A 25,953-nucleotide genomic window follows, 5' to 3' on the forward strand; every position below is an offset into this window, starting at 1 on the left:
ACACACACACATCAACACACATGCATAGTACAAGCACAACAAATGTAATCTGTTCAGCTGACAAGTGCTCACACTTTTGCTGTCAAACCTCATAAGAGAGTTCAACTGAATGGGTGACTGGCTACGGGCTAAAACAGTCTGAATGAAAGGCGTATGGTAAGAATAGCGCCTCTAATCCATTTCAGGTTTCACTTCTGCCCAGGTGGAACGATAATCTAGTAGCTGAAGCAGTCCGTCCAGTCAACATCCCAACACCCGTGTAATCCTTAGTCAAACACGTCTCAAGGAAACACAGTGCAAATATTTAATACAGTGTGGACAAGCAAAAACGTAAGACAATCAAGGTAAAGTATAGAAATCCATTTTAAAACCCAAACTGACAGGAAGTGAGAAGGTTAAGTGAGGGCCACAATCGAGAGCTGGACCAACAAAGAGTTTCAGCTGCAGTCGATCCACTCACACATCAACCTGTGTGTGTGTGTGTGTGTGTGTGTGTGTGTGCGCGTGTGGTCGATAGGTTACTGATCGACTGCTCCGACCCCTCAGAAGATGAGAGGGTCAAGAGGGCCGTGGACCCTGACCTTTCATCGCCCCGCGGCCACAACGAGCAGAGCCGGTCCAGCTCTAAATGTGTCCTGTGTGTACATGTATTGTTTGTGAATGTGTGCGTTAATGTGCTCGTGCGATCGGCCAGCTGCTTTATGTGCTTTGACCTTTTTACTGAAGCCTTGAGTGAACCAATAAATAGCCAGGCAGCGCAGTGACCTCTCACCTCAGGCCGGCGGTTTCGCTAAGACCCGAGGGGTCAGGGGTCAGCATTTGAGGAAGTACGGCCAGCAGATGAGCTACAGAGTCATGCGGCTGAGGCGGACGTTTGAAAACTGATATCTAATCAAGGCTGGTCATGTGAAATGTAGCAGAACAGCATGAGGACACTCTATTAGACTTTAAAAATTCAAAGATGGAAGTCTAAGGCCTTTCCCATAAAATATACAAGTGGTGTTCATAGGTGTTGCATTTTTAAAAGCTATGCTATTTCAGACGTCTGTCCCATCCAGAAGAGAGGCTGCAGCAGGCAGCCCAGACATGTCAAAACAAGAACCAGCAGCATTATCACAGAGAGTATAGTCTCTTCCCTCTGATACACACTCGTGCGTGTGCTTGTATGTGCTCACAAGCATGTGCAAGTGTGTGCGTCCAAGTTTTGGATGTGTTAGTTATTTGTGCCCCTCGTACACAACATGAGGGTTGGTTCAGTTCACTCACATAGTCATGGAAAGCCTTGGCCTCGCTGGAATGTTCACATGTCTCCCTCCGGTCCGGGGCGGCGCAGTACAGATCCCAGAATACACTGTGCACACAGGACAAGAGAGCGACAGCAGTTAGACACTTCACTGTGTGATCCATAGACATATTATGTTGCTGGTTTGTGTGTTTCTACAGTTAATGGATACGAGTTTGTGTGCAATGTTATGAGTGACAGTGGTTAAAGGGGGCTGTTGGTGGTACAACAAATCTACTTAGACAATTAAAAAGTAGAGCTAGGAATCATTTGAAATACTGGTATGAATATGATACAAGTTTCTTTGAGTGTTACACATTTTTTCCTGTGCAACGCAAGCCAAACGCCTCTGAAACAGCAGTGTTTAAAAGGATTACTTTGCGCTCAACATTCACAAGTGCACCTTCTCGGGTGCTGACGAAGGTAAGAACCACATAGCAACAAAAACGTAAGTGAGTCATTGCTCACTGGGAGACCCGTGTCAATATTATTTGTTCTTTCTTATTTATTAAATCATAAGTACAACTGTGGCAGCATCGTTAAATGGTGCCTTAAGACAAGCAGCCATACGAGAACTTTGCAGAAATAAAATAGTCGAGGGTCTGTTGAGAGCAAAGAACAAGTTTGATATACCAACTCAATAAATGTCTTGAATGGAAGACATTATGTGCGGGAATCTGCCCTTTTCTTTTACCAAATACGTATTTAATTGGCAAAATTATGACATAAATCAGGAACTTCAGGATCTTATATCTTATCTTATCAAAGAACACATAAACAAGACCTGCAAAGCATTTAGTGTTATTTTCTCAATTAATTGTTTAGAGGAAAATGTCCATCACAATTTTCCAAAGCCCAAGTTTACATATTTAAATTGCTTGTTTTGCTCAACCAACTGTCAAAACCCCACATATGTTTAGTTTACTATAATGGAGGACTACAAAAACAAGCATATATTCACATTTGAGAACTGGAATCACTGATTTTTTTGCCTTTTTGCTCAAAAAATAACTGAAATGAATTGTTGTTGATCGACTTATCGATTAACCCACTTTTCAGCTCTCCTTGACAGTTTTCAATACTAAAAAACACATTTCCATCAGCACTCAAATAGTATTGAGTTTCGATGCAAAGCACTATTAAAAAGCCAAATAGAAACAGGAACCCTCTTTAGTCAGATACACTGCAGCCTCCACACAGTCCTACAGTCCAGCCTGAAGCCTGCAGCTCGGCTCCACGGAGCTTTTACCCCGGAAGGACGGGTCGCCAAATGTTCCTCTCAGGCTGCCCTGGCGACCTGCAGGTTATTGACCAATCAGCTGTGATTATGTTACTTACTGCCCAATCAGCCGTACTCATATTAGTTAATTAGACCAATTCCACTCCTCCGGGGCAGCAGGGGCCACCAGGTCCCACTCCAAATGGACCCTTAATTACTGCGCTGAAATTAAGTACCTGCTAAGCCGGTCCACATTAAAGGACTTCTCCTTCTTCAAGATATTGATTTCATAGACAACGTATTAAAAAAAAAGAACTGCTGAAGTCATGAGAGGAAATTCTCGCTGTCATTTAAAAGGTCCAAATAAACTGTTACGTGCATTCTTTGTGCTGATGTTGGGAACAGCCGTGACACTTGATATGACAGACTGCAAAATGGAGCAGAAAATATTAGCTGATCGCCCATAACTGTCTGGAGAATCGCTCACCAGCTCCCTGTCACACGAGGGTCATTTTTTCATCGAACAAGATGTTTGATTTTCATGGTTTAGTGTTGTTATCTTGTTAAATACGGTTATTATAAAACATTGTTGAACCCTGATCTACACTTTCCCTGATGTTCTTTTGATTTTTGTTATTTGAGGCCATCAAAAAAACAAGAGTGCAACAATAGGTGTCCTAAAAATAAAAAGAATCATGAACAATAAATGTCAACCCTTTAGGCAAACAATTCCAACCTCTCAAAGCATATGAACTACAATAGAAATGTGTTATTAAAGTATTTAAAGACTAAAAGACAGAGTCGGTGCCCTGAGGCGTTCAGCGAGCACTGGGGTCCCCTCTAGACAAGGAGGGCGCTGAAGGAACAGAGAGGGACTGTGCAAAGACGGTGCTGAACACATATGGTGTGTGTGTGTGTGTGTGTGTGTGCTGTGCTGCCCTTTCTGTCACTTGACAATAAAGCCAGTGTACATTATCATATCTATCGGTTGGTGTTAAAGAGATTGCTGCTCCGTCAGACACGAGCCGCCGCTGAAAAGGCGGCGATCATCGCAAATCCAATCAGCTCTCAGGGAAATGAAATGGGACGCAGGTTACAGTTTGTTACCGAAAAGACAACCAGGTACAGGCGCGGGGGCAGGGGAAAGGTGATCTAACATCTCATGGCCTGTGGAGTCAGAAATATATTGCGATTTGAACAGCTGACCCACATCAGTCTGAGCCATGCAGGGAAATCTCATTCTCTGTGTCTCTGCATAATCTGAAGCAGGATCGCTGGTGGACGAGACTAAACGTAGAAACCAAGACTTTCATTATTCTGATATTATTTTAGGTGGTGGAATACATTCTTCCCTATAGAGTTAGGACGGTAAGAAAGGAGCCATTAGATATGAAAAGGTGTTGGATTAGCAAGCATAATTACTCTAATATTGTACTAATGAAAGGCAGATTTTCTGAACACAAGATTTTCAGTCGTCAGGGGAAAACAAATCCATTCCCATCTACTGTACCATCTCATGTGTCACTGGGACTGAATCCAGGCAAAGTCTGGATGGGACCATTGTTAGCTGTGATTTGACTGAATCCCACCCACATTTAAAAAAGGGAAAGCCCATGTCATAGTTGTTGTCGCTTCCTTTTCAGAGACGCTAATCTTTAGAAATTATCTGGGAAGTCAACATTCGCGGTTAATTAGCACCAGCAATCTGCAAGAAATCTTGTACTCTGCACACCCTTGTAATACTAAATTTTCTATCCAATTATCTAATCATTTCAATCTAATCATCTCATCAAGGCAAGCTCTTTATGGTATTATGGTGTAGTAAAGCCACACAACTCCGTGCAGAAGGAAACTCTAACCGCTCTTACTTTGAAGAGTCACAGGACAGATTTAAATTGCAGCTTCGGGTCATGCAAACTCCTTTTTTATTCATTCAAATGAGAGAAAAAAAGAGGGTATAAAAATAAGAGCTGGCACTGTCAGCACACATACACACACACACACACTTTGTATCCAGAACAGAGGAGGAAGGGATTAGCGTCCAGCCGTCCAGAAGAAGACAATTACTAAAATTAAATGCCATCACGATAATTATTTGCAATTAACTGTGGTCTGACAAAGCCGGTGGTTACAATGTGCTTTCCCATTATAATAAGGAGAGTAAACAAAGACACGGAAAGACAGACACTCAGGCTGCTGGTGGCAGGTCTACATGATAATCCTGTGTGTGTCTTTGGCCAGTCAGTCAGTCAGTCAGTCAGTCAGTCAGTCAGTCAGTCAGTCAGTGAGTGAGTGAAGAGAGAGAGAAAAATATACATAGAAATGAAGACAGAGATGGAGACAGATGGAGATAAGGAGGCAGCCAGAGCATGAGTGAAAGAAACAGAGAGTCCAAAAAAACATCAAGTCACAGAGAGCCGACCACTCCGTCTCCTCCTCTTATCAGAACAGGCTCTTCTTAATGGGACAAAATGCTGCCATCAAAGAGCGGAGGCGGGCAAACACAACCCTTCCAGTTGTCTTTATTACCTTGACTCAAGTACCAGCTATTCTCCTGGTGGCAGCAATGCATTCAGCACGCAGGAGGAAACAACACAGCGCCATGTAAATCAGGAACACTCCCTTTGGACTGTGGCTAATAATTACAGCAACCGTCATCGCAGGAAGACTGACAGCTTGAGGGGAGCCAACCATAAAATAAAGTTTGATTTTCACACACACAGGCGGAGGATATTCATTCTCTCATGCATTCAGGTACACGGTGGAGACTTGAGAGACCGTCTGGACAGAAAAAGACAAAGTGCTGTAGTTAATATTTGCGCTCTTGGTCTGTAACCGGACAGCAAGTCAACGCAGTTAATTTCAGCAAAAGTATGTATACCATCTCCTCCTGTGTCAAGACTGACTGCAAAACATCTTTTATGGAGCAGAGAGGTCATCGCATGGTGAGACAAAGCTAATATGATACCTCCTTTTATTTTGGCTTCTCCAAGTCTCCGTTCCTTCAAACGTCAGTGCTGTCAAGAGGGTTTGCAATTGGCCAACAATGATATTAAAGTTGAACTCAGTACAAAAGCTCTGCAAAAACATGCCGCAAAACATACAAGCCCATTTTAGATGAGCTGAATTGACTGTATTAGCGTTAATATTGGACTTTATTTTGATATAACTGCCAGCGATGGTCCATCTCTGACTCGGAACTGCAACTACGAGGCTAACGTGGTTTTTCTGACTCAGCTGCTCCGATGTACAATCTGAATGATGTGATGTGAGGAAAGAAGGATGAGCAAGGAGAGGAGAAGGAGAAGGAGAAAGGAGGTGGAGGAGACTGTCTGATACCTGTGTTTATAAAGAGCAGTCCAGACATTTAAGGGCAGAGGACGGCTGTACTCTCACTGTTTTCTCTGCCCCTCACAAACAAGAATTTCAGCTAGAGGCTATCACACAGAGGATCCCTCTACTGTTGTTTTGCTAAGGTTTTTATGTGTGTGTATGTTTTGTGTTTTGTGGGTGTGGTGTGTGTGTGTGTGTGTGTGTGTGTGTGTGGGGGGGGGGGGGGGGGGTATTGAGGGCCATCCAGTGAAAACTGGTTAAAGCAATCGATTTTGGGATAAGGAGGAGACAACTAGCAGCAGCCAATAGAGAGGGAGCTAATGACACAATCAACACCTGCAGCCCTCGCTGAGCCTTTTCTTTATCCTTCCACCCATAACAACAGATGTGGATGAGTGACCCCCACCACCAGCCTCCCTCTTCCTCCCCCAACATCCCCCCTCCCCCAAGCCCCCCCACCAACGCCGCCCTACAGGAAACAGCCACAGAGGCAGAGACAGGAGGGAAGAAAACCTCAGTGACGTGCTGAGGAGGGGACAGCGGGGGCGGGGCTGGGAGGGTGGAGGGGTCGGGGTCTTAGATTTGGCTGTTTAACACAAAAGAGGCTGGAATGCAAAGAGTTAATCCGTTCGGGGGTCTCTCTTCCGCAAACAAAGGGACAGGCCTCCAGACAAAGGTTGAGGGAGGGGGAGCAAAGGGTGAGGGATGAGGGAGTTTGGTGGCTTTCCTACCATCTGGAGCTTTTGTTTTGGGGGAGGCTGGAGGTTGAAGGGGGGTTTGCTGCGTGGCGTAGGGTGGACAGGGGACTCCGCCCCCCCCCCCCCCTCCCCCAGCAGCCGACCCCTGGACCCCACCCCCAGTAAGTCTCCATGTCCACGTGCTGCGTGGCCCAGACAGACGCCCCTTCAGCTAGGTCATACTACAGTGGAGCCCTGCCCTGCTCAGCCTGGCTAATCATCAGCCTACTCTCCAACTGCTCTCTGGCACACACGCGCACACACACACACACACACACACACACACACACACACACTAGGTAATCTCCCACACTGTGCTGAAATATATCAATACAGTCAGAACACACACTACGAGCTCTGAGTTTCCCTTTCACACACAAACACACAAACACACACACACACACACACACACACACACACACACACACACACACACACACACACACACACACACAGACTGGGCCGGTCTGCCTGAGCCCTCTCATTGGTTTCGGCAGAGCAAACTTAAGCTGCGCTGTATGTTTGTGTATGTCATTCTGTCAGTATTACTGGTAGCTGTCCAATTGAGGGCTGTCAGGTTGAGAGCAGCCAGGCTCTTTAAGGACCATTATGAGCCGTGTCAACAGGCTGCACAATTAGAACACACACTGGGGCCAGCGAGGATGAATGAATGAAGCCGCATGTCCGGGTTTATTACACAGGGCCGGCCGGGGGGCTTTGGGGATGAGCAGGATAGCCTGAATGACAAACAAAGCGAGCCCTGTCAAACCTCTTATCCTGGCTCTCTTCGCCTCTCGTGCTGTCTTGCTGAGGATTCAGCCTCTCAACTTCCCGGCCTGTTTGCCTGCTTGATTCTTTGTCTGCATCCTTTCCAGCTGCCCAGCTTCCTCCTTACTGCCTGTCTGCTCCCCTCTTTGCCATAAAGTTGGATTTTCTAGCTCTTGGCCTGACAACTGGAAAGGGGGAATCCTACATTTGGGTGTTCCCAATTCGCTCTAATTCAGACATGGAGAAAAACAGTGTACGTGTCAGGGACTAAGCCCACTGACCCTGTTCTTGCAGCCAGATAGAAAACACTGTCCTCTATTTATCTAGCATTAAGAGGTCTGACAGATTTGTTTAAAGACGCAGAAAGAAAATAGGAACAACTCACGTCAGTGCCTTGTTCTGTTAAATGGAGCATCAGATTAAAAAAAAGACATAAACTTGACGATGGATTGGAGGTTTAGAGCAGGACGGGACACATGTGGAAGGGACAGTTGCATGCCTGAGCTCTAAAAACAACAGGAAGTTAGTTACTGTAGTTTGGCACGTTGATTTGGCTTGCTCACGAACACTGTTAGCAGTTGCAGAAACAGCAGAGCCTGTGACACGCTGCTCATGGAGGCAGTTTAGTTATTTTAAATTGTCCCTCAAAAATGGCACTCCTCTGAATCATAACTCAGTCAAATCTGAACACACAGACATAATACACATATTTGTAAATTCAGTGTGACTTTCTGTGGATATAAATATGATGTCAATCGCAAATAAATGTGCATAAATCAGCTTAAAAATCATAGAAAAAAGATGCTCCTTATGACTCCAGAATTTGCCTGAAAGTTTTCTTCAGTATCAAAGTAATCCAGCAATAGTTGTCTGTACATTCATGGGCACAATGCAAACAAAAACTGCTAATAGCTAATTCAGCATACTTTTACTGGTGCCAATTTGCCAATTTACAAATATTACAAATATAGGCTAAAAACCGGGGGCTCAAATTGTAGCCCAGTGAATCACTGAATATTTATCTTAAAACTGAATATACTTCCTGTTTACATCCCCCAAAGCATTGTGGGAACTGTACTTGCAAAACCTCAGTGTCAGACTTTGAAACATCCTGCGATCTCTCTCTGATTTTGACTTTGATTGGACAGTGCACACTTGTGAGCTTAAAAAAAACAAAAACAGTTGAGCTTAAATAACAGAGCAAGGCAAGTTAGCTCACTTGTCAATCAGAGGGACGCCAGGAGTACAGCACTTAAACATGTGTGAGATGATGCACTTAGCATTCCCTACAATTACTGTCCCTCTCCACCCCTGCACATTCTTTCAGACCATCAAGAGTACTTCTACAGTATGAATGTGAGCTGTTGAGAAAACATGTGTGTGTGTGTGGTGAAGAGAGAGAAAGAGCGGGAGGATCAACGTATACATACCACCACCATGAGTGTAAAAATCCTGGAGGTTCCCCAAGTGTGATGTTCTTCTCCCATCGGATCTGAGAGGGAGAGAGGAATGAAAAGACAGAGGGAAGAAATGAAAAATTAGACACTGCAGCATGTTTTATGCATAATGTAATCATTTTGCTCAAACTGTCCTTCCAACTTTGGACAGGCAGAGCGATAGTCGGACAGAAAAATAGGCCAACGGGCAGCTCAGTGAAGTGCAGTGCAGTGCGGAGTTTGTGGATAAGAAACTGTGACTGTCTTGAAGCAGCGGCCCTCTCCACTGCCCTCACAAACCAGCAGAGCTCCTGCCTGTATCTGGACACCAAGATAAGATCCAGCGAGAGATAATGGACCCGCTGCCTGCTTCACACACTCCTACTGACATGACTCTGCACGCACACACACACACACACACACATTTGCTGCATACATACATGATTTACCAGAGTCTGTGAGGACAGCATGACAGCAGCAGAGATTTGTCTGTTTTTTTCTGGGGGGGTTTTCTATATATGCATATAGAAAAATGGATCCAAGCTTCAGATTTCTATTTGAGTGTCTATTCTACAGATTTCCCCAGTGCAGTTTATAGTGATGTGATGTGCCATATGTGCGTTGGGCCTGTTGATTTAATGCTGCTAAAGAGCTGAGTGCTGCACTGTGCAGGAGAGCATAGAGTGGCAAAGTCCTCTCGGGGACAGAAGTGTATTGTGTGTATACTATAAATGTGAGTGTGTGTTTGTGTGTGTGTGTGTGTACGCCCCGCACTGAAGAGGAACAGAGGCTAATTGAGGCAGGAGAGTCCAGGTGATAGCGCTCTCATTAGATGGCACTGAGCAGGTGTGTGTGTGTGTGTGTGTGTGTGTGTGTGTGTGTGTGTGTGTGTGTGTGTGTGTGTGTGTGTGTGTGTGTGTGTGTGTGTGCCTTCAGTCTACCTGCGGGGATAGAAGTCCCTTAACTATTTAGACATTTCTATATGTTTTTCTGTGTGTGTGTGTGTGAGAAAGAGACTGTGAGGTACATAGATGTTGAGATTGAGAGATCTCAATGCATTACAAACAAAACATCCTCACCCCTTAAACAACACATACATTGGATTTAGAAAAAACACGGCCAACAAATAAAATGCAAGCAAACTGAAAAACGTATTCAGAGTCAAATAGAGACACGCTTTAGAGGTTTACGGGATACACTTAGCATGACATCCTGAAGTTAATAACTCGTCAACTGTGTTGTTTATTAGTTTTTAAATTCTATTACATGATTCAGACACCTGCAGTAACGCTAGCCTTCTAATTACTAGTGTTCATCAGTTTTTAGAGTCAGTGAAACAACCCCTAATTCAAGATCCGCTTTCGAGCTGCAACCAAGTCAAGTAATACATAAGTTGATCGACAGAAAATTAATTATCAACTATTTGGATGTTTCGTTTGACTTATTTTTGAAGTAAAATTTACAAACATTACATGTTTCAGGTCCTCGGATGTGATGCTTTTCTTTGTCATTTATATTAGTAAACTGCATCTCTTTGGGTCTTAGACTGAACAATCCATTTGAAATTATAATGGGCATTTATTTTTAGTATTTATCGATGAATCAAGATACATTTTCAGATTAATTAACAATGAAAATAATCATTAGTTGTCCACTAACTATCCTTTCCCAGAGCTTTCAACCACATCTCTTAATTTTGAACTACTGCTGACTGTAAAGTCAAGAATGAACTTTGACACTTCTGTTGTGTGTGATCTGCAGCATACGTGCCCCATACATGTTTCCTTGAATGCATTTCTCAATTTGCTTGTATTTTATTTATTTGCAGCAATTTCTTTTCTTAATGGGGCATATGTGTTGTCAAAACGGTGAAGATATTTTCTTAACTTGCTTGTGTTTTCTTAAGTTGCAGTTGCACTGAGCACCACTGTAGTGAGGAGAAACGAGCAGGAGGAAAAGGGGGGAAACAGGGAGGCACTGAACAGTGAGGAGAGTTAGGAGGAGGACATGGAGAGGAACAGAAGAGAAAAAAAGGAAGATGATTAAACTAAGAAACACAGGAACAAATCTAAGCAAGGAGAGGGTGATCAGGTTGGTGTGCTCCAAGAAAGATCTGGAGAACGTTGAATGAGTTCTAACATGGTGACTGAATATTGAGTGAACAAATCATTCGTGAGAAATCACTTTAAAGCCTACACTACATGAAGGGGGAAAAGGTAAAAGGTCAAGCTGCTCGGATATGTACCCAATACTGTCAGTCTAATCCAAATACACTGACTCTGACCATATAAGACAACTAAACACAAACGATGCTGTGGTTGAAATAAACAGAATCATTAAGCAATACACTGTTGCAGGCGCAACATTTGAGACAACTGGCGTCAAATTGACTTAACAGTCTTAGCATGCATGCCTTGTGGACATGGATTGTTTGTGTGTGTCTGCGTGTATGTTGTTTTAATCCCTGTCTGTGTAGATGTTGTTTTAATTCCAGTTTGAGGCCGTCTAAATGTGTGTGTGTGTGTGTGTGTGTGTGTGTGTGTGTGTGTGTGTGTGTGTGTGCCTCCGGTTGCCTGCGACCCAGAACTTCACCCTTTTCCAGCAGCTCACCAATAACACTCAATCTCTTGAAGAAGATTCACCCACGAGGGCTCTGAAATGAGCCAGGCTCTCTGCAGCCCGACCACTTAATCCTCTGTGCCGCTCCCTCCATCCTTGCTTCATATTTTAGACGTCCGCTCGTGGTTGTTGGCAGCTGGGCCGGCCTCCAGCAGCCCTGCCCGCCCTTCTGCCTGCCTGCTCACTATCAGCAAAGGCAACCAATTTCTGTCTGATTGTGTCTGACTGATGCATCTTCGTCTCAGCGACGGAGATTTGGGGCAAGTAACTGTTCCGTTTGAGATATTTTACTTTTTCTTCTGATTTTTTTTCTCCAAAAATCCAAAACCTTTTCAACACAACTAGAGGAGATCAAACTTTTTTAACAAATACAAATGAGGGCATTATCATCTGATATTGATAGTGACAGTTCTTTTACAGCTTGTTTTGTTGCCCAGGCCAAGTAAAATAAATGGTTGTGGTTGAAAGCTGTCACAGGCAAACCTCACAGAAGCTCTATCAACGCTACTCTAAAGGTCCATCCCATTGAAGAAATAGTTTGACATTTTAGGAAACATGCTTATTCACCTTCTTGCTGAGATTTAGATGAGAAAATGTATACCACTCTCATGTCTGTACTGAAATATGAAGCTACAGTCAGTAGCCGGTTAGCTTAGCTTAGCATACAGACTACAAACAAGTGGAAATCTAATCGTAATGTGTTATTAGTGAGCTTTGGATGTGCTTGTTACCTTTGTTTCCAGTCTTTATGATAAGCTAGGATAACCAGCTGCTAGCTGTAGCTTCATAAATACTGTAAAGACATGAGAGTGGTACAGATTCTCTCTTCTAACTCCCGGCCAGCGAATAAGCACATTTCAAACTAGTTGAACTAGTTCTTTAATACTAAGTCTGACATTGCTTTACATAAAATCAGTAGAAAAGCTAATTTCAACATTAAATTCAACTCTCTTACTTCATCAAAGCCTGGTGCTCGCATCCAGATGGATGATCAGTTGAACTGCTTGTTGAAACTGAGTAGCTTACCAGACTCTCACATCTGGTGTGTTTATGCGGGTGCAACAGCTCTATCTCTATGTGACTCTCCCCTGAGCTCACCTGATGAAATGACAGATAAATGATGTCAGCTGAACGATATAGACCTGGCTTTGCTTGCCATCAAAGTCCTCTCGGTGTTGGGGAGTGTATTAAGTGGAGCTGTATAAAGCCAGTGGGCTGGAGAGGTGTTGTGCAGGAGATGGCCTGGACATGGGACCATTAGCAGGAAGGATGTCCATTAAGGAAGAGGATGCAACACATTAGAGACCTTACCTCTTCGACAGTTCAGGGGCCTAATATGAGACTAATAAGTCTAGCAGACCTGGGACAAATGGTTATGTTTGGAATGGTTTCAAATATAAAAAGGTACATTCGATTTAACTTAGTAGGGACTGGCTTTGCTTCTTAAATGTCGTAGCAGAGAGCGAGCAACAACACATGCTTACAATATGTCAAACTGCTCTAATTATACAGTGTTTATGATTACAAATTAGAGCTAATAATGAAGGGCGGGTAATCATATTAAGTAGCCCTGCCGATGTCATGTTTACATTGTCCCGAATTAATAAACAGTCAAAAGAACATTGCTGTTGTAAAAAGGACAAAAACAAATCTTGGCTTGTTAATGTATTAATATTGTCACAGTTTTCAATATCCAGAGTTTTTAGCTCAACAGCTGCTTGAACACAGAACAAGTTGTAATGTGAATTCCATCCCTGGTCATACAATAGAGGGAGATTCACACAGTCACGCTTCAAGCACAGGAAGTAAAACTGAAAGAACGTCTTACCTCTGACAGGAAGGTCTGTGCTGATTTCTGTGCGCCGACATGCAGCAAATACTCATACACATATAAAGCTAACCTGGAAAACAGAAACAGAGAGAGAAAGAGAACCAAGTCAGTTATGAGGATCACATCTTTTACTTTTGCTCCTTAAACCCTCTCATTTCACTCTCTAAACAACACTCATTTGAAAGATTATTTCAAAATTAAAAAACAAGCTCATGCTCTCTCTTCATGCCGAAACGTGTCACACTTGTTTCGCTCCAAGTAGCCCATCAACTAAAGTCCAACAAATGTGCACAATTGGCAGAAAATCATCACTGTGTCATTGTAGATGGAGCTTGGATAAACAAGATTTTACAGTTTGAAGATCATATACACTGTGGAGGGGTTGTAAATGTGTGATGTAAAGCTCTGCAGCTCTGAGCTAAAGAGCCTCTGTGGCACTCAGCCATATCCCTGTGGTTTCAGGAACTCTGCTGTTGAGACATAGAGGCTGAAAACAAACCAGTGTAGACACTGAGAGAAACATGGACAGAGATCCTCAGACGTGGCTGAAGTTATACTCTCAGATGTCGCCACACTGCTTGTTGGATTCCTGTTATTTTTAGGTGTCACGCGCATGTTGATGCCTTCCTATGAATCAGTATAATATAAGAGTAAAAAAAAAAGGCTAAATAACTGTAATTCATTTCTGATGACGAATGATTCCTAAACAAACTCGTTGACACATAGCCCTCAAATATTGTTGGCTTGTCAAGTCCTTACAGATAACATGTAACATAAGAAGCAGACACAGAGCAACATGAGCATCCCATTGGAGTTAAACCTCACATCCTGACATGTGTTAACTCCAGAACTCACATTTTAACTCAGGCTTGGTCCAACAAGCCCAAATACGGTTCAAATGTATGGCTGTTAGTGAGAACTGTTGGAAGTCAACCATATGCTAAAACAACAACAAAAACACAACTGCTACAAGTAGCAAAGGGGAGACTTTGGTGTTGACTCTCAGTGGGTTTGGTTCTACAAACAAGCCTTTCACATCATAAGGAGTCATTTGATTTAGTGTTAATCGCAAAAATGTGTCTTTATCAAGCTTTAAATCTTCTGGCACTAAACAATATGCTGTGCAACTTGATATTTCCCTGAAATGGCTAAACACAGCACAGCCTTTATTTAACACACATAGTAATGGTGGAAAGTGTAGCTGAGAGGAGAAATATGGTGACTAGTCATGGGGAGAACCAAAAAATCTGTAAATACTAATACTAATATTTTCTATTAAATTAGTTTCCAACCGCTGAAAATTGTGAATTAAACACACAGTTTTACTTCCTCTATGAAAAAAATCAGAAAGGCTTTCAGTTTGTTTGATGTGTTGATACAAAGAGTAAAAATTAATGTTTTCACAAAGCAAGTAAAAGTCTGGTTGCCTGGCAACAAGATGACAAGACTCCATGAAGTCACTGCTCCGGCTAAGAAATAGTCCAACACTTAACCTCTCGTAAAAGCACAATGTGTCCTTTTTACAGTTGGCTTTTATATGGACTATACAAACAAAATATAATGCGTTAATTAATGAGCTTGAGAGGTGCTAGTCGGCGCATTTTGTTATCTTCAGACAGAGCCAGGCTAGCTGTTTCCAGTCTTGATGCTAAGCTAAGCTAACCATCTCCCGACTGTAGCTGAAAATTGTGCGTACAGATACGAGAGTGGTATCGATCTTCTAATCTAACTCTCAGCAAGAAAGCAAATGAGCCCAAATTTCCCAAATGTTGAACTAGCCCGTTAACTACTTCAATCGAATGTCAGACTGAACAAAACGCTTGTTTTTAACTGAAGAAGCAAAAAGGCAGAAAGTTGACAAAAGACTGTGCATTATTCTGAATGTGATTCATTAAAGTCAAACCATCTCCATATGACAGAGTGTGATTTTTTTTTTTTTGGGGGGGGGGGACTTGATCAGTACTCTCTTTGCTTCAACAGCTACCTCCTCCTTGTTACTTGTCATCGTCTTTATCTTGTCAAGAAGGTAAAGACAATGACTCTGTTCATCCCTGAGAGACAAGAAAGGATCAAGACTACCTCAGCTGGGCCAGACTCAAAACTCAACTGAAGAACAACTTGATAACAACAATGTTGTCTTCTTCTGTAACTGGAACAAAATCACCATGAACACCTCAAATATTCAATATATTGCCCACTCCTCATTGGACCTCTTACTCTGACTATATCAGGACAAAACCAACCTTTGCACCCTCGCCAGCACAAAGAAGCAACACAATATTTACACTACAATGCAGAAGCCTGGACAGACATCACAGCCTGCAGTCATCAGTATGCAATTGTCTCCAGGTCTGAAATAGAGTAGAGGGGAGCTGCTGTGCTTTTGTGTACAGTGGGCGACTTTTTTTATGCTGATCACACACGTCAAGGCCAGAGCAGACACAGAGTTATGATGTTTGGGTTGATGCTGGATGATCCTGAATGAATCAATAATGAGCAGGGCCAGAGTTGAACAACCTGACTCTTTATCTTCACAAAGATATCACAGAATTTCTCTACAATGTCTTGACAACCATCTGCTAAAAGAAAATTATCTGCTGCAGCTGGTCCAAACCAGTTTTCAACTAGCATTAGAGACTAGATGCTATCGTCTCTTCTATTTCTCACTCTTACATCAGATATAACTGTATCAACACCCATTTCAGATACATAGTGTAAATACGCTTAAAAAAGAAAAAAGGGTTTTCATTACAGTGTGGACGTGGTGATGGAGGGGTGGTCAGTGTGTCTGTAAGGAGGCGTCACTACTAAAAGCCCGCTCACAGATTGCATGTGCAGAAAATGAGTCACAAGAAGGAGCAAACTGCTTGTTATAAATGTTTAATATTGATCTCAAATGGAGTGACTGCCCCGGTATCGTTAAGTGAAACTGGTCAGTGTTGTGTTTAGGAACAAGTCCATCACGTTTAATTACGGTTTGTCCGAGAAAAACGAAACAAAAAATGTATTCATCGTGCTTTTCATAATAATGGCAGTATAACAAAAAAATGCTATGTAAAAAAAGCAGATAGTAAAAAATAATGCACTGACCCTACTTCAAATCGTGTGTTTAGTTTCCTAATACTTGTTACTTAATACTGATACTCAATGATAAAATAAAAGTGCACTGTTCATTTCTGCCATATCTTTGATTGATGCTCAATTTTTGCGTGTTTTCTGAGAGAATATTCTATTCTATTCTATTCTATTTACCTGATAAACAAAGAGGAGTTGTAAGGGAGTTTATTTCAGTCCAAAGTAGTGACTGCAGCCTTCCTCTCAGGCTGTAGGGAATTTTGGTGTCGTTGCAACTTCTGGGATCATCATGTGATGCACACTGTCCCAAAAAGCATTTGTCCCTATACACAATCATTAGAAAAGGAGCAGCTGTTAAACGATGAATACATCTTTGAAAGTTCTCCTCGCTGCTGCTCATACACCTCAATAGCTGTGAGCACATGGTAAAATTGAAGCCAAAAAGAACGTTTTTATCTGGTTCTCTCTCTTCTCATCTGGATAGTCAGAGTTTAGATGTATTTTAGTAGGTAAAAGAAACTGAAAGTGTAAAACCACAGAGAATGGTTGTAACAGTACTTGAAATATCAGGTTTGTCTTTTTTTCCTTGACTCTGGAGGAGTAAATTTGTGTTTTTTGGTCATTCACTGTAATAGTGACGTAACCATCTATCTTCGTTTTTGCCCCATCAGCCTGATGGTCCAAGGGGTGTTTAAGTTTGCCGGGTTCTTGGTAAAGTGAGGAGTCCGTTGGTGTAAAACGTAAAAATGAGGCTGTCTTTGCGATGTGAAATACCCAGCGGCAGGCGTCAGCTCCTATACACCCCATCCGCACTGTACAGGATCGAACAGAGATTCCCAAGAGCACTGCGGCAATGAAATTTTCATGGCAGAGCCTGGTGTGATCTGAGGGGCTCTATGCCCTAGCGATGGGCACCTGCTCCGGCTGCAATGTATTATTTAAAAACACTCATTCAATCCAGGCTTCGGGGGACACCTTTTGTTACTCTGTCAGAAGCAGTAAGTGTAACTCGGCTGAAGAGGAGACGTTTTTTTTGCGAGCTGATGGAGCAGAGCCTGAGGAAGGCCAGGTAGATAAAGGAGACATGGGGATTGTACTGTACAGGAGAGCTGCGTCAGAGGGAAACTGAAGGTCAGGGCCGCAACTCTTTCCTCTGTGGATACTGTAAACCTGAATCCCTTCCCTGTGAACCCTGCACTAGTTACACATGTCACTCAGGAATAAGAGATGAGATGTTTACAAGGCAAACCACAACCACGCAGTCCACGCCACCTCTCGCATTTCCTCTACTACACATTTCACTCTCTTCTTCCTCGGCTGAAGTCGTCCGGATGAAAGATGAAATTTAACAATAAAGGATGTTGATGCCAATGACATGATGAGGAGCAGGAGATCAGTCTGAGTGGGAGGAAGAACATTTGACCTGTGCTTTGACTGCTGACTGGATATCTAGGTTCATGATATAATGCTGGTGTGTGAGTCTACATTAAAAGAGCCAATCAGTGCTACAAGATGATTTGCAACAGTTTTTCCACCATGTACCAACTTGATGGGACTGTTGTACTGATACAAAAGCAAATCTACAACACATTTCAGATTTTCTATCCCTTCCTGGCCCTAACCTCATGCGACCTAACTAGCACTTTGCTCCATGTCCACACATCAAGGAGATCTCTCCCACTGCCACATCCCCAGGAAACACACCTGACATTTAGCCCCAGGCTGCCCCATCCAGCCTTCCCTTTCCTTCGCCCGCCTCCAGAGACAAGGGCATCTCAGCTGAGTTTAGCCAGCTAAAGCACAGACAGTTAGCAAATTAACTTTCATGTCTTCGTTTCAATAATTCAGCAGCGAGAGCAGGGCAGGGTGAGGTAAGGTATGCATGGAGGAAGTGATGGAGGAGGGTGAAGAAGGGCCCGTTGCTGCATCTGCTTTCATATATGATCTACGTCTTTTCAGGAAAGAATAACAATGTATAGCATTCATAATTTATATATTCAGTGGTGCACTGAATGTAACACAAAGCTTAGCTGGATAAAAACAACAAAAAATATGATTTCCTAAATATAAAATATTTATAAACATCATATAAAAGCAGAATAGATCTGACACTGTAGTGGTGAACGGGTGTGAAGGTAGAGATGCATCCCTTGAAGGTGAATGAGAGATTGGATGCCTGTTTGAGACACCTGTGATACTGCAAAGCTGTTTCACTAAAGCTTATTCCCACTGCACACACTGTTTATATTTGCTTGGCTTTGTTATGGCAGTTCCTTTGTCAAAACAAATCAGTGTCAATAGGCGTGTAAACACGCATGGCTTTAGCCATGGGTTAATCCACACACTGTCACACACACACACATAACTTATTCCTCTCACTTTCTACCAGCAGCAGGCTCGACTCTGAGTGACAGACTCACCTGTAAACGCCCTCTGACCTCAGAGTTTAACTGTGTTAAACAACTCCTCAGTGGAGAGAGATTTATAATGATTGGTGACAAACGATTATGTGGACATAGCTGACATAGTTTTGTTATCACCAGAGTCTCCTCCCACAGCAGTTAATGAGGACAATAATACAATGTTATTTACAAAAAATAATCCAAATTTAAGAAAGAATCATTTGTTTTCTATGTTGAGAAAGTCTTCGTCTTTGGGAACACATGAAATCGTATGTACCTGTTCTCTGTTCAGACAGATGCTTTTCACTGTATGCTGATGAAAGACATGCACACTTCTCCTTTGTGTGCTCTGTTGTCAAACTGGTTAACAACTTCAGGCACGTAGGCTCAATATTTATAATGTCTCCTTTATTTCAAGTGAGAAAACTAACAAATTTGTGCGGATGCACCCAAAGCAGCTGACGAAAGGCAGCATTAATTGACTGTTGACATATCTGAATGAAAGCACAGTCAGCCGAAGGGTGCCGAGGGTAAATCAAGGGTTTCTTTACTTTTAGTGCAGTGTCTCTGCCTATGTTAGCGCGCAGCTCTTTATGCTTCATTCAAAAGGCTAAAATGCAGATGGCAGAGCCATCTGTGTAGAATCAAAACCATGCATTCAGACCTGAAGATCCCCATTAAAGTGCATGTAAATACGTAGGAGGGGCCAGAGGAGGAGTGGAGGATGTAAAGAACCCCCGTGTTCAAAACAAACTGATTAACTTGAAGTTCTTGAAGTTGAAGTTCTTTTCCCAAACAAATTCAGCAACACTTGAAATCGTACAAAAATGTCTGTAAACAAACACAGAGGATTAGAAAACAAATGCAGGGAGCAGAATTCTTTGGGAAACTAAGAAAGTGCTTTTAAAAATTAGATGTTTGATCAAGCTATTAAATATTTTTGTGAATGACACCTTTAATTAAGATGCTGGATTCATCAGTGCACATTTCAAAGAGGTTCCAGTTACTAAATAATTAGGTGACATTAATATTGAAGCTGCTGTATTACCCCTGTTCAAATTAAATTCAATAAAATGCTGAGGAAAGAATGTGTGGAGAGTAATTAATTTATTTGGTTGCAAGGGCGCTAGTTCTTCCTCTACCTTTATCATTATTATTAGCATGTTTCCTTCATACAAAATGTCTGATCACAATAATGCTTCTCAAGGATGTGCAAAGAAAACATTCCCCCTTCATACCTGCTACCTCTGAACTCACAACAGCGAAACCAGGCGGCTGTATGGCGAGGCCTTGGCTACGTGGAGGAACCCACATAAGTGTGAAAAGTACATGTTTGTTTTATGTTGCATTTCTGAACCAACAGGCTGGATTTGAGCCTTGAGACCAAGGCTTTAAAAGGAAATAAAAACCCACACTGTACACACACACACGCACACACACAGCTTTGTGCACAGGGCCGCAAACACACTTGAATGCACACTTGTAAATTGGAACATTTTGTGTACATGAAACTACGGTATACTATTCAGGAGGCTGACAACTGAAGCGTTTGGTAAACACAGGAGGACGTGCTGTACTATGGAGGAGCATTTGTTTTTCCTTATGAAACTTTTTTTTAGGTGTCAGAGTAACTACTGCACACCTGTACACACCAGGTCACATGCAGCAACTGCACCAAATCTGACGACTGAAATCAACAGATCATCATTACCTGTCGGCAATATGGGAGGATTGCAATAGCAGGAGTTAATAAAAACACTATAGCACCTGAAAAACTGACAGCATCGCATCACATACAGTAAGTTAGAGGCCTGTGTCCCATCTTTCTCACTCTTGGAGTTAACAGAGACAGTGGTGTGAATTGTGGAGATACAGTCTCTTTTTGGCTGAGTGGGGTTAATCCACAGTCGCCATGAAAAGCTTCAGCAGCTGAGCGTCACTCAAAAATGACACCAGATAAATATGGTGTTAAAAAAAGAATAAACTGAAATACTGTATGTGTTCGTTTGTGAATTATTTTAGGAACTTAATGACTCAACATGCCCCAAAAGTTGCTGCAGCAACTACACAAGGAGGCAGGTCATAACAATCACAATACGCTCATGAAGAAATATTCCTCTCTTCATCCTTGTAGCACCAATTTGTCCCGAGTATCCCGCACTCCTGTACTGTCTGATTGCTTTCAACTACACGAGGAAAACACTGCTCTCTGGACAAATCACTGTTTCTCCGGTCTGTCTCTGCTGCTCTACTGTTAGTCTCTACTTTTCCCTCAACAAGTTGTGTGCATCAAATCTCACTGCAACATGGTGTGTAAATCAAAAGAATAACAAGCTTAAACAGGCACACAACACTGTCAGTGTTTTTAATTTTCTTTTGTGTTTTGAACATACCAAAAAGCTGACCCAAAGTGAGCCCAAACTCACTTTATGAAACCAAGAGAGAGAGATACATTACATCATTAATTTATAGTTTATTTAATTGAGCGAGTACATGACTTGATGATCAAATCCTCGAAGCAGGAGCTGCAGCTGTGATACTCTGTCACACTGAATGACTGAGTCTGCTTCAATCGGATACAAGTCCATCCGGGGCGCCCTCTTTTTGGTGTCTGAATATGTAAAGAGTCATATGAATATGGAAATATGAATATGAGCTAATTCAGTGATGCATTGAGGCAGCTGTTGTGAGCGCCACATTTACAAGGAAACATGTGTTGGCCCTGCGGGGCAGGTTAGGGTGACAAGACAGGTGAGGGGAGAAGGCAAGCGTCGTCCATTATGTCTGGACAATACCTACAGGCCTGTGACTCGCAGGCACACACTCAGGAACTAAACTAAATGTACACATACACACACACACACACACACACACAGGTTTAAATAATATTTTCTGTTATATGAAATAAATGCAAACACACGAAAATAAGCAAATTCAAGGATTTTGTTATTCACAAGCAGCCACAGAAGCATTCATCATTTCCAGTTCTCAAAAGACTTTCTTATGAGTTAAATTATTAATCCTCCTCCTACACCATCATTTGAAATACATGCTGCCTCTGCACTGATTTCACTCCCAATAACACATGGAACATAATCCACAGTCCCTGAACAAGCAAGTGCAACTAGAAACTGTCCAAAAACACAGCATTAAGATAATCTGTTGCTGTCAATATATTGTAAATAAAGTAATGGAGCTAAGGCACACAAGCAGGTGTATAAGCAGCCCAACGTCTGCTGATGGTTCATATGCAATATTAAAGCATCATATGCTGGTTCAAAGGTCACTCTGCCTGCTGTTCATAAAACCACATGGGACTGTTTTCATTTAGGATTCACTCCTCCACCTCTTACCCAGACACAAAACACACACACACACACACAGAGCTGCTCAATTTTCCAATAATCTGATGTGAATTCAGAGTGAAATTAAACGCTTGTGGCACTAGAAGTGTACAAAGTAGTATTCAAGGAAGCTTACACTAAGCACATAAGCGAGCCACATCTCTAGAAAGCTTAATCAATTGAATATGACAAGGCAATGCATCAAAAAATACAAGTGAGTCTCTAAAGAAATTTAGTTTCTATTACAGATGTATGAGGTGCTGTGTAACAGCACAGCCTCTCAGGACTTGACAGTGTTTTTAGATTACAATTGCATCCCAGCAGGGATCCCTGCTCACTCCTCTAACCTCAGACTGTTTAGTGCTTAAAAATAGCAAACTGTGATAAAAGACTGCACTGATCTAAAGTGCTGGGATGCAAAGAAGGTCCACATCTTTGAATGGCCCCATGCAGAAATATTCCAGCGCAGCAGCATCGAAAGAAAGAGCAGGCATGAGGAGCAGTGCAGCCTCCAGTCTACAAGGGACATTTAAAAGTTACATTTCTTATGCACGCAAAGAAATATGTGCTGTGAAAAAAACAACGACAATATCTAGCAAAAAGCATGTTGGAATTGCATATTTCAAAACACACAACAGTGATTTCTTTTTCTGTTTTTTTTGCAATATATCCAGACACAATAAGCATCAAAAATTACACGCGACCCCACATTCATCAGTCGCTCTTGTTAGAAAAGTCTGCTTCTGCAAATATCACAGCTTCATGTTCGTGGCAACGTGACTCTCCGTCGTGTGAGTGGATGCTAAAAAAGTTTACCACCGCTGTCTGACTCCTGAATGGGACAAAACTTTTCCCTTCATCGCCAGGTTCGCTCGCGCCCCTGCTTAAAAAACCCCCCACAGCAAATAGCCGGAGCCAAGCTGCCTATTTCTGTTCCTAAAACACAAAAAACATTCCGAACCATCCAAGCAGTTTAACCTGCTGAAGTTTACACAGAGACGACCGAGCAGCACCGTCCGTACAGGCACGAGCACATACACCCGCGACAGAAACACGTTTCACCCGAAATCAAACGTAAATGCGCTTCTTCCTCTCTCAACGCTGCAGGAAGGTGCTGCTCGCTGCATCATAACGTGACATTAAATTACATTGTTCCTCTCCAGAAGGTTACAGGAGAAGAAGCGGAGAGCAAACGCACAATATTAGTAAATATCCCGTGCAAACACGCGAAAGTGCAAACAAGAGGAAACATTTAAAAAAAAAAAAAGTTTAAGAGTCGCACCTCTAAGGTGGTCGGATGGGAGGGGGGAGACCGCACGGAGGAGCGCACTTTAGTACAGTACACTCCTTTTAAATTACAGTACCTAGTTTAGAAAGTTGGGCTCCCCTCCTCTGCCCCCCCTCCCCCCACCCCCCCTCGCCCGCATGATAAGCAGGTAAACTCTCACATTTAGCGCATAATTCACTTACTTTTCTCTCGCTTGGCTATCGGAAGGGACGACAGCTCCTTTACCTTTGGCGTACATGCTGGATTCTGTTTTAAGACTTTTGCCCCACTCAACACCTGTCAAAGAAAGCAGCCAGGAAAACGCTCCATCTCCATAGCTACCCCTTTAGTGTTTTTCCTCCCCCCCTTCTCCTCCTCCTCCTCCTCCCCCTCCTCCCTCCTCCTTCTCTCTCCTCTCCCTCCCTCTCTTTCTCTTCTTTTTTTTTTTTTTTTTTTTTACATCTCCAACATTGGCCACAAATCAGGCACAGTTTCTATTGGGGGGACTTGAAACCGTCCTCTGTTGGATTTTTTTTTTCCCCTCCTCAGCCGCTGTTCCGCAGGCCTGCTCCTCCTCCCTCCGCTGTGGAAACGGTGGGGGCTCCTTAAAGGGAAACACACACTTCTTGTTTACTGACCTCAGAAACATGAGGAGAGAAGGGGGGAAGATGGGGAAAGGCATGCTGGGTACAGGCTCTGCACTTAACGACTGTTGCCAGCTCCTTTTGGGAGGCTGGCGATAGTCGGTGTGTTATTTTTGCCTAAAAAGACATTCCAGGACTTTGACTCCAATTAGATTTTTGGGACGTTGACTCACACCAATGAGGACACTACTCTCATTTTTAGCATGTTTGCACACACTGTCAGGGAAGGTATTATTCCCCATATTGTGTTACATTGTGACATGGTCTTGATGTAACAAGTGTTGTGTTATCATGATAAATAAAATAATGCCTGCACCTTATGAGCTCGTTGTGTGTAGCTCCGTCAACGAACAAATAATATATTTTTATGGCCGCAGGAAATACTCAGTGGCAGGTGGCGTCTAAAAGGACGCTTCTAAGCGTAAACTGGACGTGAAGCGCCTCCAAAAACAGGTTTTGCGTACAGTCTGAACTCACCTTTCTGGTCAGTTTAACCACTATTCTAAATTAGCATGCATAAAACTGCAGGTATCCATAGCAACATTACTTCACTAATTTATTGTCAATCCAGAAAATACTCATTAACATATGGATAACACTTTGAACGCAGCCTCTGTGGTGGATGGTTTCCATTACAGCGTTCTTTGCCTCCACCTCATCCGTTATTTTAAAATACGACAGCTTGTGTATTTCTGGTCATATGACGTAGTGACCATTTACACCACGACAACCACACATCTCCAAACATCCCATCTATTTGGGACCCTTTTACAACAAACCTGATGACCCGTGATATCCCTACATCAAGCCCCTTCCACAGGACGAATGAGGTTAGTGTCAGGTGGTTTTCTACTCAGTGGTCAGTCTACCAATGTGGCTCAGACCCTGATCTTGATGTGGGTCATCCATACAGTTCACTGGACACAGGAAAACATTTTTATCACCAACTCTTGACCCATGCTTAAAGTAAAAGGAGCAGACACTTGAAACTGCTTGAGAAATTATTACAATATGCATCATTGGTGTGAGTTCTGTTTGGTATGAGGACTGGGCCTTTAAAATAAATAAGCTGTTTTTCTGAAGCCCTCATTGATTTTTACTTATATTGGTGGGTGTCTGCCTGATGATTATCACTGACTGAGATCACGATTTATTCACCATTTTATTCACAGTTATTTGACTCAAACTGAGAAGTAATACTTGTCGCAGTTGTCTGGTCAGAGTACAACCTACCACGCAAACAGCTCTGAGGTTTCCTTCAGTGAATCTGCTTTCTGAGCAGCAAAGGACACGTGATCTTTTATTATTCAGATTATTAAAAAAAATCAAAAAATGAACGAGTTGGATGTGGATCCAGAAACGATGAGTTAATCAAGGGCGTTCTTGGTTAACACGAGGGAGGCTTAAGCAGCGGTCTCCAGTGCCAAGTCGTACTCACTGCTCTGCATAGAGAGCGATCGGCCCACAGTCGGAGCCTCTGCTGCAGATTTCACATCTTGCAGGCCACAGTCCTGACATCTTTAGCTGATTTCTTGTCAGCTAAAAGGAGATTGGTTATTATTATTCACTCCAACTCTGACACCCCAATGACCCGAGGGCAACCCTCTCTCCCTGGCACTCTTACACCTCCGACTCCAATTACAAAGCAGCTGCAGGGAGATGGCACACTGGTTGTTCCATATCATCGAATGTGACCAGCTCCATATAACAGCATCTATGATTAGCTACTAGATCCTTAAAGAAAGACACGTTTATGGTGTTTGTCAGCGAGGCCCAAAGGCATGATGTGCTTGTGATCTTTAACTTTTAACATCCTACAGCGCATGCTCACTTGTCAGGCTAGTTCACTGCTCACAGAGATCAGAGTATGATACTGAGCCGGCTACAGGAGAGAGACAGAAACCAGAGCAGAGACAGATTTGAAAAAGAATGATCAAAATCGAAGCAGCAGAGATATTTTTAATTTAGTCCTTAGTATGGGTCAAGCTCCAAAAAC

General features: G+C 42.7%; 1 protein-coding gene across 2 annotated transcripts in view; it reads right to left on the reverse strand.

Moving 5' to 3' along the window:
* ssbp4 (single stranded DNA binding protein 4) overlaps positions 1-23,572 on the reverse strand; it is a 79,024-nt gene extending 55,452 nt beyond the window's left edge. For both annotated transcript variants that reach the window (XM_070909133.1, XM_070909132.1), the window contains exons 1-4: positions 23,517-23,572; positions 13,223-13,295; positions 8,770-8,831; positions 1,267-1,351 (exon numbers count right to left, since the gene is read on the reverse strand). In XM_070909133.1, the coding sequence (XP_070765234.1) occupies positions 1,267-1,351; positions 8,770-8,831; positions 13,223-13,295; positions 23,517-23,572 (276 nt within the window). The remainder of the gene's footprint in view (positions 1-1,266; positions 1,352-8,769; positions 8,832-13,222; positions 13,296-23,516) is intronic.
* Positions 23,573-25,953: the final 2,381 nt, after the last annotated feature.

This window comes from Enoplosus armatus, chromosome 7, assembly GCF_043641665.1.
Source record: "Enoplosus armatus isolate fEnoArm2 chromosome 7, fEnoArm2.hap1, whole genome shotgun sequence".
NCBI lineage: Eukaryota > Metazoa > Chordata > Actinopteri > Centrarchiformes > Enoplosidae > Enoplosus > Enoplosus armatus.